At 35.6% G+C, this 12374-nt stretch overlaps 1 protein-coding gene across 3 annotated transcripts in view; it reads right to left on the bottom strand.

The window, feature by feature from the left end:
- Nucleotides 1-827: 827 nt before the first annotated feature.
- The window catches only part of LOC117108147 (transcription factor SPT20 homolog), a 19645-nt gene continuing 8098 nt past the window's right edge, over nt 828-12374 (bottom strand). For 2 of the 3 annotated variants that reach the window (XM_033250100.1, XM_033250101.1), the window contains exons 16-26: nt 11533-11565; nt 10788-10986; nt 10360-10513; nt 9443-9581; nt 8795-8877; nt 8179-8340; nt 7303-7533; nt 6400-6737; nt 5765-5860; nt 5191-5418; nt 828-4635 (exon numbers count right to left, since the gene is read on the bottom strand). In XM_033250100.1, coding sequence (XP_033105991.1) covers nt 4432-4635; nt 5191-5418; nt 5765-5860; nt 6400-6737; nt 7303-7533; nt 8179-8340; nt 8795-8877; nt 9443-9581; nt 10360-10513; nt 10788-10986; nt 11533-11565 — 1867 coding nt within the window. In that variant the 3' untranslated portion in view covers nt 828-4431. The remainder of the gene's footprint in view (nt 4636-5190; nt 5419-5764; nt 5861-6399; nt 6738-7302; nt 7534-8178; nt 8341-8794; nt 8878-9442; nt 9582-10359; nt 10514-10787; nt 10987-11532; nt 11566-12374) is intronic. The other variant, XM_033250102.1, reaches the window with a different exon arrangement.

The following is a 12374-nucleotide window of genomic DNA, read 5'->3' as shown; positions in this document are numbered from 1 at the left end:
TGGACAGAGGCATATCCAGAATTTTTTAAACAGGGGGCCAAAACATTTTTAGAATAGATGAGTAGCGCTTACTTCAATACATATTTGATATGCATTGAAATTTTTAAAATTTAGTGGCACAACGGGAGATGGGGACATGCTGCCCCCACCCCCCCACTGGATCTGCGCTTGTTGAATCACTAAAGGTTGATAATATATAGGTTCATACCCTAGCTTCATAGGCTTGGTTACAGAGCAATGGGGGTCCAAATGAATCACCTCTCCCTCAGAGTGGCCTGAAAAAAACTCCCTCGTAGGCTCTACAGGGAGAGTTTCTATGGCTTAGCATGGCCCCAAGATGTGCTTTTAAACCATAATACAGTATTAGGCATTGGCAGTCAAAATAATGTTATTTGGATAGGCAAATTATTATTTTTTAAATTTTTGATCTGATGATCTAGTCGTGCGTCTGATGACAGAGGATCCAGGCCTGTCCAACAGGAGGAAAATTCCCCCTGCTGTCGCAACACTGCTCCCTCAACACCCCCAAGTCTCATAATCTTGGCTATAAAGCACAAATAGTCACACATGATGAGCTTCATAAAAGATCAGCTCTTCTTGCCCAAAGTTTCATAAAACACTTGGTTATAGAAGGGTCCCAAATGATCAGATCTCTACTAAGACCTTCATAAAAAGACTTGGTTATAAAGCATCAAAGGCCCCGAATTATTAGCTCTTCATTCCACAAACTTCATAAGGAGACTTGGTTGTAAAGCATGGAAGGGTTTTTGAGTGGAAGTATATCTGTCTCTTATACACATCTAGATGTGTATAAGAGACAGGGGGTGGGTGTGTAAAATGGCCTGTGAAAATTGAGAAAGCGGAACAAAATCCCTATTCCAATGAAAAATTAATGGTCACATTTAGTATTTTAACCTACTTAGTGGAAATAATTTGCCTTCATTTGGTGGGGTGGGGGGTGATGCAACTCCAGTCTATGCCCATGAGTTTCCCGGAGGTTTAGTTTATCTTTGTATACTTTTAACTAGAGGGGCTGTGGTCTATTGGTTAATACGTTTGCTTTCCATACCTAAGGCCCTGGGTTCAAATTTACAAGATGTTTCTCACAACAATTAAATACTTCACAACATAAACAAATATTTAGTTACTGTATAGCAGCAGTGGGCATAAATATTGGTTGGATGGCCAAAGTAAATTTTTGATTTAGGGCAGAGGGCCACACCCAAACTTCCAGTTTCCAGTGTGCTTCCAGAAACCTCCAAGTACTGCTTTTACACTACTTTATTCTCAGTTTTAATGTTACTTTTTACATTTGATCGGTATCAGGCCGTAAAAAACAAGGTGTTTTCTTGTCAATGTTGCTTGGTGGTCCACACACATAGGGTTTTTCATTTTCGTGGGCCGCAAAAACATTGCTGTTTTGCCGCATCCAGCCCGGGAGCCGCAATTTGCCCACCCATGTTGTATAGAGAACTGTGTCACCTGCATCAAACAGGGGGCCACAACATTTTTAAAATAGATGAGTAGCGCTTATTTCAATACATATTCGATATGCATTGAGATTTTTAAAATTTAGTGGCACAACAGGGGAGGGGGACATGCCGCTCCCCCACCCCCAAACTGGATCTGTGCTTGTTGAATCACTAAAGGTTGATAATATATAGGTTCATACCCTAGCTTCATAGGCTTGGTTACAGAGCAATGGGGGTCCAAATGAATCACCTCTCCCTCAGAGTGGCCTGAAAAAAACTCCCTCGTAGGCTCTACAGGGAGAGTTTCTATGGCTTAGCATGGCCCCAAGATGTGCTTTTAAACCATAATACAGTATTAGGCATTGGCAGTCAAAATAATGTTATTTGGATAGGCAAATTATTATTTTTTAAATTTTTGATCTGATGATCTAGTCGTGCGTCTGATGACAGAGGATCCAGGCCTGTCCAACAGGAGGAAAATTCCCCCTGCTGTCGCAACACTGCTCCCTCAACACCCCCAAGTCTCATAATCTTGGCTATAAAGCACAAATAGTCACACATGATGAGCTTCATAAAAGATCAGCTCTTCTTGCCCAAAGTTTCATAAAACACTTGGTTATAGAAGGGTCCCAAATGATCAGATCTCTACTAAGACCTTCATAAAAAGACTTGGTTATAAAGCATCAAAGGCCCCGAATTATTAGCTCTTCATTCCACAAACTTCATAAGGAGACTTGGTTGTAAAGCATGGAAGGGTCTTAAATGATTAGCTCAAACCTATGACAAAACCCTTTTTGGTCTGAATTAAACTACACTCCACACTTTGAAAAAGGTAAGTAGCACAAGAACTGCACATGGTTAGTGCTACATAACTTATTAGAATACATTCAAAATAGATACTGTACGTTGGTCTTCTACATAAGTGATTGTTGAATTAAATTATATAATTTTCAATAATTAATGCAATATTCCAATAATTGATATTTCTATAAATATTTTAATCAATGAAATTTATATATAGTTTGGCATTTCCTACTATAAATGTAAAGCTGAAACTTGATGCTTGCTTTTCAATCCAGGGTCCTCGGTCGAAATCCTATAAAGAGCCAATATATATGCCCATATACAGCCATGATGTGCCTATATATGGTCATGATGTGATGTCATCATGACCATATATAGGCATGTCACATGTTTGTTTTTTTTTTGTCAAATAAAATTTAGTAGTCTGGACCAAGCTTTAAGCATGGCACAATGCCATTTTGCTCTGCAAGCATTGTGGCACGACATAGGAAATTGCATACATATGTTAACACCTGTCATCACATAATAGCTAGCCCTGCTTCTAGCCTGGGTGAAATGGCGTTTGTGATTGGCCAATTCATAAGTTACATCGACCGCAAACAAGCTGTTTGCTTAAAACAGGCACACATAGTGAGCTTTCACAGAAAATATTAAACACGATAGGTATTTTGCTCAATGTTTCGTGAGGCAAAAGTCTCACTAAGAATGTTACAAGAGGTTGTTTGCTGAGCAAACTACTCTTGTGGGCTTTGGGCTTAAGCTGTGTAATGCAGGGGTTCCAGGTTGGAAGAAATCCCTTCCGAGAGATCTGGTTAAATGAACTTTCTTAACATGTTTAATTTTATATTGCTGGGCATTGTGTTTACCAATCGGCACTGATTTCCATGAGACAATTGATGTTAAAGTAGTAAAAACCTGCAAATTTTATGAATTTGCAGGAGATGGGTTATTTTCTGTGAGATTCTTGCTTGCTTGCGGAAATGCCTTCCCAATTTCCGGGAAACTCCGACGACTTCCAGGAAACTTGGGACCCTAGTAACGTGATCACAATATTCAGTCTTGTAACTAGTGAATGTACTTGATGTTAGATATAAATAAAAAAATAAAAATTAGAGTTGTGTTTTTAAAATTCACTTTTTCAATATTTACAGGTGGTTGTGAATAAATATTTGGGTAATTGCATGAGAGTTTAAAAAGCGAGCCACCATCAAATAGCATGGATATCACTTACATCCTAATAGCCTCCTAAATTATACAAATCAATGATGATATTTACGAAACTTGATAAAATGACTATTCCATTATTTTTAAGGGGTGTTCTAGTCAGGGGATTCTTGTAAATAAGTCATTTTATCCAGGATAGACTTATAAAATAGTGTGCATATTATACAAAGCAACCCTCATCTCAGGACTTTAGTTTTTCTTGGTGGGAATATTCCACACCACATAAATCTACTACAGTTTAAAATTTAAAATAAGTACTGAATCTGCTTACTTCGTATATTTTTCAGTAAGGTATAACCTTTGACCTTTCTACTGAAAATTAGAATGAGGAAATACTTGTCCTGCCAACGAAACTTTCAGCCAAGTCCCACCCCCTTGGAAAATGTTGCTATGGTCCTACAACATGACAGTGTAGAAGCATACGTAGAACTTGGCACATATTCCTGACCTCTCTTCTGATTGGTCAGTTGTAAAGTTTGATTGACACCTTGGAAAGATCTATTAACAGAGATTTAAATATCACCATTGCTAAGTCTTTGCCTTTTCATCTGACTTATAATTATAAGCAATCCAAACTTTTAGTTAAATTTCGCATTTTTTTTTTCTTGATTTTTTTGAGTGGAAGTATATCTTATACAGCAGCTCAGACACGAAAAGACCCTTAGGTGAAAAGAAAGTTACCGTACGAGCTAGTCCACACTTTGAGTTCTGACAATCTGGTGTAAAGTGCTATATAAATCCAACTGCATTACATTATTAGGGGACACCTCTAAGAATAAAACAATTTTCCCCATTATACAGGTGCCCGCTGAATAGGGTTTGGCTGTAGTGTTAAAAGATATATTTTCCCTCGCTTCATAGCCAAATAATTCCTCCTCAATAGGGGTGTCCCAAAGGAAGAAGGGGGGTACTACTGTATACCTAACAGTCTTCATTTTTTCTTCTTGGCCTTCGGTTTTGTTGCAGCCTTATGTTGCTGCCACAGTTGCTGCTGTTTGCTGAACGCTTGTTGAGCTGCAATCTGCTGCTGGACTTGTTGTCGTTGCTGCTGTTGTTGCAACTGCTGTTGCTGTTGTTGCTGTTGTATCTGTTGCTGTTGCTGCTGTATTGCTTGTTGTATAACAGGTGCAGGCAACTATTAAAGGATACATTGGAAACATTTAAACACAGTCCATACTTATATTAAATTACATGCGACATGACTAAATATGGTCATGATGACATCACATCATCACCAAATATAGGCACATCATGACTATATATGGGAATAAAACAGTTTTTTTTTTTAAATAACATTTTAAATATTTTTTTTGATATAACAGCATTTTGTCAAAGAAACTTTGATATTTTGGACAGAGCCTAATGCATAAAACATTACAGTATTATCAAAATTTTATCTTTTTCATTTCCATATCAACAACTAACATTGCAGACTATATCAGTCTTAATTAGGCAAGATATTTTATACCTTAAAATAATTATGTAATAATAAGGCAATTCATAGTTTAAACTGCGCATGCCCATTTCAAGGTAGGTCAATCAACGTAAACAAACACACAACATAGAATTATGTTGGTAGTCCTCGGATACACGCATGCGCAGTTCAAAGAAGGAATTGACTTATTTATAGAAATTAGTTTTAATGGTAACATATACAGCAATTAAAATATAAATCTATGCTACCACTGACCTGGGCCAATTGTGAGAGGTTTGTGCCAGTCAACAGTTGCGCCGAACTTGCTCGCTGTATTTGTGTCTGCGTGTCTTGTTGCACCTGCAGTGTTTGTGTCTGGTTTGTCTGAAACGTCTGTTGCTGGAGTTGTTGCTGTTGCTGCTGTTGTTGCTGCTGCTGTTGCAACACTGTATTTATATGTGATGTGTGCTGTTGCAAATTGGCGTTGTATACAATTTGTTGACGCTTTATAAAAAATAAACAGAATGTATTGGTTAATACAAAGAATTTGACCCTTGGACTTTCATTAGAATAGCAGAAGAAACAGTTGATAATTGATGTGAGTTAGCTTATATTTAAAATATATATTTATACATAGAAATTCATATAATAATTATAATACCAATACCAATTTCATTTAAAAAAAATAATATCATTAACCTAAAGGTTGGTTTTCATACAATCACTACACCCTATCTCTGACAGCTTTCAGTGATGCTGAGTAGTCGGTGGAACAAGGGAGCCTTCCCAAACACTTGCACTGAAAACACTGTAGCGACAGTGAAGCGCTTTTAAGGAAACCAAGCTTTACCTGCTGTGTCTTCGCAACCTGTCTAATTGATGCCACTGTTGATGCATTCTGGGATATGTTCTGACTTCTTTGAAGAAGGTTGTTTGTTGTTGGTAGCTTTGAAACAAAAACAACAAATAAAAACCACGTACATTATTTTGTCACTGGAAACAGTAGGAATCACATTAGCTCTATGGGATTTATTCCTAGGAATACACAGTTATTCATAATAATGTAGAGCAAATGATGATGAAAGAAGAATGAGGATGCATACATTGTAGTTAATATACGATGCCTGGAATGGATGATTCCATTATTTTTAGGGAAATTCTAATTAAAGCAATGACAATTCCAGGTTAGTATTTACAAAAATAGACACCAAAACAACAAATAACAATAATAATAATAATAATAATAATAATAATAATAAAAATAATAATAATAATAATAATAATAATAATTATAATTTCCCTAAATCGGACTTAAGGGGAATATCTTGTGTTATTTTCCCCTTAACGTCGTTTTTTTAATTGTTCTCTAATTTCTCTATTGTCTAAGTTCCCCTTAAGGTAGGTTTTAGTAACATAATAATGATAATAATGATGATAATAATAATAATAAAGAAATAATTTTTCTATCAAAAAATTCAACATTACCTGCAAAAGTGATACATTTTGTAGTTGTTGACTACCACCTGTTGACCTAACAGCCTGAGCGTTCTTCATCACGGCTAGTAGCTGGCTAAGCTCCGCGGAACTGATACCTACTGGTAGCTGTGATCCACTCAGGTTCACTACATTTCCTGACTTGCCAACGACAAGTTGAGCATTGTTGAGTTTTGCTTGAGTTGTGTTGGTAATGGCGATAGTGTTGCTAGTTGTAGAGGGCGCTGTTTGCAGCGGGATTATACCCTGTGCATTGGAGATGAGGCTGCCGAGGGAGGTCATAACACCAATTGGGGTGTTGATCAAGTTGGTTGAACTTTGAACCAAACCTTTAGAAATTCAAGAATTAGTAGGTAAAGATATAGCATATATTCATAACATAATAAACACATAATAAACTTTAATAAATAATATATATAAAATACAGCATTATAATTTAGCACTGTTTCTATCATTAACTGCTGTCTCCATGTATTCTCATATTCTCATAATGTAATAATTAATTTTGTTTAATTTATTACTATAAGTTTAGTAAAACTTTGATAAAAAATTTGAATTGTGAAAACATAATATAAGAAATAAATATCTGGAAAGAAAACATATAACCACATTCAACCAGAAAAAAAATAAAAGCAATCAAAACAAAATTAGTAAACAAAACAATGAATTAACTAACATCGTAAATAATTATTATAAAATAAAACCACAAACCACTACCTCTAAGTAAAGAAATACAAATTTAGTTTAAAAAATTTACTGTATTAAATACAGTAGATGAGAATAACACCAGCCAAGTAGCTTGTATTGAACTTTCCTATTGCAGACACACTATTGCATATTACATAATGATTTAAGGACACATAAAAAACATTAGCTTGTGGATTATTATCTCACCTGCTTGCGAATGGTTTACAAGGCCAGTAATTGGAAGAGCTATGCTACCGCCATCCATGGTAAGAGCGACAGCTACTCCAGCCTGTGGTAGGCTAGCTTGAGAAACATTAGCCAGGGATATAGACACTTCTTGACCAGTGGCTGCGTTAAGGAGTCCTTTAGGGCTAGGCGGTGGAGGGGTTGCGGAGGAGGTGGACAGCATGGGAGGTGTAGCTGGTGGTGCCATAGAACCTGGGTTGGAACAGGTGCGAAAGAAGTGTTTTTACAGATACCACTATATATTAACCACGACATAAGAATGACACATTGAAAAAAAAGTAAATACAATGTACGAAATGCTGTCATGTGACCTTGTGTCTTTGGAATAAGCTAATTCGTAGTGTGAACTGCGCATGCCCATGTCAAAGGTCAACTGACATAAACCGATGTTGTGTGTATGTTTGTTTATGTTGATTGACCTTAGCATGCGCAGTTCAGAACTATGAATTTTCTTATTTAAATGCATGTGTTATATCCAGACCTCTACCATAAACAAGCATTATACTATGAACTTTGACCTTTGAAGTGTTACAGTAGCTCCCTCATGGGGTAGCATCACAAGTTATCACAAACAGTCATCAGGATGATTACATTTACATAGAAAAAGAAGCATGAACTGTCAGTGAAGACATATAGATGTGAGGTTATACACTGCACCACAGTTAATCAAAAACAGAGTTTAAGATATTTACATAGAAGTATAATAAGAGCTTAAAATTAACTAATACATCAACTCAAGAGGCAGGAAAATTAAAACTAGAAACTATATAAGCACCCACTGCAAAAAGTGTAAACACCTAAAAAGATTTCATTCAAACTTTGTGATTTTTTTCTTACCTTGTACGTTTCTGTCATCCATTGATAATCTACGGAGGCTTGTAGGAGCTGATGTGTGTCTTGGGGGTGGGGTTGCAGGGGGAGGTGGAGATTTGATTGATTGATTGATTGATTGTGGAGTAATTGAGCCTGGTAAACTTGGGAACCCAAGCTGAGCACCAACTAGTGAAAAATAAAAAAAACAAAACCAGATTTTTTAATTGTCAGAAATATGTCTTCTTATGACCAATAATTTTGTTATCATTTATGTGCTGCTTTAAAAACTAAAGCTGTAACCACACTATGTGAGATATTACTGTGATATGCCCAAATTTGGTGTAATATTACATCATCATGCCCATATATGGGCACATCACACAAATATGACGCATAAAATTTGATAATCTGTACAGAGCTTGAGGTCCTGTCCAGACTATCAAATTTGATTTGGCAAAAACTGTTGTATGCCCATATATAGTCATAATGTGCCTATATATAGTCATGATGTGCCCATATATAGTCATGATGTGCCTATATATGGTCATGATGTGATGTCATCATGACCATATTTAGGCATATCACATGTTCTTGTCAAATAAAAATTGATAGCCTGTACAAGGTGTCTATTTTGACATACCAGTGACTGACACAGGCGTGTTTGTAGGTGTTCCAACAGGTGACTGTACAATGCTGGTACCATCTGCAGAAATGCTACATGACCTGCAAATACAAACATAAGTTAATAATAAAAATATAAAAAATATGTAAATGGTGAAAGGTGATGAATAATAAGTGGGTGAATATAAACTGTATGTATAGAAAAGCTAATTCAAAAAATAACTAAAGCTTCAGCCACACTATCAAATGTTATGTGACAAATTTGTGTGATATGCCCATATATGGCCATGATGTCATATTACACCCAAATATGGGCATATCAGTTATTTGTCACAAAATTTGATAGTGCGGACATAACTTTAGGCTCTCTTCACACTATTAAATTTTATGACAAATTTATGATGATGTCATATTACACCCAAATATGGGCATATCACAGTTATTTGTCACAAAATTTGATAGTGCGGACATAGCTTTAGGCCCTGTTCACACTATTAAATTTTATGACAAATTTATGATGATGTCATATCACTCCCAATATGGGCATAGGCCTATCTCAGTTATTTGTCACAAACAAATCTGATAGTATTGAAATAGACTGTGATAAGCTGGGACCTGGGATTTGTTAAGAGTAAGAGAGATACAGGTGCCTGGGCCTACAACTTACCTATTGAGACTGAGGTAGGCTGGGGGCTGGGGTCTATTGCTACCTTGTTGTTGCAGGAGACTGAGTGCTTGGTTTGTGGTGAATGAGTTCGATGACCCTTGGGTTGAAATAGTTATTGGCTGGGACTGGATATTGCCACCTGCGACAAAACAAAGAAAAATATATACATTTCAACTTTATTCAAAAATTGCATAATAAATAATTAAATAACATAAAAAATATATCATACAGATTATCCATAAAAAAAATGAGATGAAGTTGTTAAAAAAGATTTTAGATGCAGGGGTGGCTTCAGAGGTGTCCAAAAGGAGGGGACCGAAAGTGGGGCCAATTGAGAGAAAAAACTACCTTAAGGGGTCTGGGGGCATGCCCCCGCAAAATTGTTGTGTTTTGACACCTGAAATAACCTCTGAGGCATTTTGGGCGATCGTTTTTCTTTTTCTTTTTCTTTCTTTCTGTCTTTCTTTTTTTTTAACTTTTTTTACCTTTCTCTAAATCCGCTGGGTTGGGTTTTGGCTCAGGACAAGTGTAGAGATTCTGCATTCAAAATTAGAAATGTCAAGACTTTTCATTGTCAGAATAACAGAAATAAATAAACATCAACAAGAAAAAAAATCGTAGCTGCACAATCAACATCCCCCACCCCCAACCGGGATGTGTCTCATAATGTTGCATGTACTCATCAGTTGCAAGCAAAACAGGATCAAACCATACCCTATGCAAATCAACTGTTTGAATGCACATATATAGTCATGATGTGCCCATATATAGTCATGATGTGCCCATATATAGTCATGATGTGCCCATATATAGTCATGATGTGCCTATATATGGTCATGCTGTGATGTCATCATGACCATATTTAGGCATGTCACATATATTAAAATTTGAGCTTTCTAATTCATTTGAAATCTCACCTGATATCTGCATCTGTTGAGTGTTGTTGTTAGAAAAGTTTGTGCTTAAGCTTCCTGTGTTGCTTAGCGACACAGATAATTTTAATGGAGGTGGAGGAAGTCGTATACGCTTGGCTTGAGTGCCGGCAAACTCAACTTCACCTGATGGCTCAGTCTAGACATTAAAACAAAATGTTATACATAATGAAATTAAAATTAATTAATATATAAAGCAATATTAAATGATAAAATGCCTAATATTTTAATAACAAATTATCTATAAACTGATAAATTAAATAATAGATAAAATTTAAAAAGGAATAGATAAAATCGGTTTCATCATAGGTTGATATTGTATTTCTGTTCTCTTAAAAGGAATTATTACTTGTTCAATATCATAAAAAAAAAGAAATAAATAAAATAAACTTATTAAAATAAGTAACGCTTACTTTGACTACAATTGGTCCTGAAGTTTTCTGCTGGTTAGTGCTGGTATTGTCATGCCCTGCAGATTGAGATGAAGATGATGGGGCATGTGGGTAATTGGCCGATTGTACCACCTGTGGGGGGTGACCCGGTACTATTCTTGTGATTTTCACTGGCCTTCTTCCCTCCTCTGTATGCAAGTCTTGGAATTGGTTCAAATACCTGTATAGACGGGTTCAATAATTTGTTATGATATTACTTAATTCTAAGACAGATTTCTAAGTTATAATAATAAAGGCAAGAAGGCGGTTTGACACACCGATTTCCATTTAGGTTCTGAACTGGCAGGGGATAGTTTCGCTGGTAGTTAAGATATTATGTTTTTGTTGTTTTCTTTAATTCATTTTGTTTTCAATAATTTTTTCTTTTCTAATTATGTATGGCCTTGCACGGCCTTGATGAAAAACACCCATGGGTGATTCAAGTGTCTCCGTGTTTAAATAAAGTATATTATTATTATTATTATTATTAACCCGTGGCCGGGAGTTCGAGCCACATACTAACTATTCTCAGCCAGCTATGCTTAGATACCCTAGCTTGAACTGTTGTAGGGGCTGTGAAGTAGTTAATGCTATGTTTCAGGCCTAGGTGCATATTTCCTGCTTGTTTACATAACATAAATATTGAGATTACATCTCATCCACAATGATCGTAACATTATTAGAATCAATATAAAACAAAAGAAACAAACACAAGTCAAAATATTACCTTTGTGCATTATGCCTTGTTCCTAATGAAAATCTGTGATTGAAGTAAGACAATTGGAAAAAAATCAATTTAATTTAATAGAAAGTATATTATTAAGGTTACATTAAATCAATGTTTATTGCATATTATTACATATCAATATAACATTCACAAGGTGAAGTAGAAAGAAGCGGGGCTTGGCCCCTTTTTAACTATCAAAACTCACTGAACCCTTCCTAACCAAAAAGATAAATATATTCACAATTGAACGATTTCTATTAAGTTAAAATTACATACATAAAAAAAAAAAACGGAAACAAAATATGACATCTTTCATTTAACATATTCTAATAAAAGCCATTCTTTAAATTCAAGCAATACAAATAATTTACAAAATAAACATACTTAGTTGTTGCTCCTAACCTACGACCTTCTTGAGAGTTGTGATCTTTGTCAGAGTATAATTCTCCGAGATAACAGGAGTCTGACTGTCGTTGTTGGATTGTGAGTTTTGCATGGTGAATTTTACCATTGCTTCGCTCGGTCTCTAAAATAATTTCTTCAATCGTAATCTGAAAAAAAGTTTTAATACCATATAAGACAATGATAGTAGTGGCAATCTTGATGATGATGTTGATGTTTATGATAATGATGATGGTGATGATAGTGAAGATGCTGATGATGATAATATGATGACGATGATTGACCTGATAATAGTATCTATGATAAAGATGATGATAAAAAATAAGTATGGTGATGATGATGATGATGATGATGATGATGAAGATGATGATGATGAAGATGATGATGATGATGATGATGATGAGGAGGATGATGATGATGATGATGATGATGAGGATGAT

Source organism: Anneissia japonica, unplaced genomic scaffold (assembly GCF_011630105.1).
Source record: "Anneissia japonica isolate Jap-2015-1 unplaced genomic scaffold, ASM1163010v1 scaffold288284_len1145801_cov181, whole genome shotgun sequence".
NCBI lineage: Eukaryota > Metazoa > Echinodermata > Crinoidea > Comatulida > Comatulidae > Anneissia > Anneissia japonica.
This window is presented reverse-complemented; position numbering and strand designations above follow the sequence as displayed.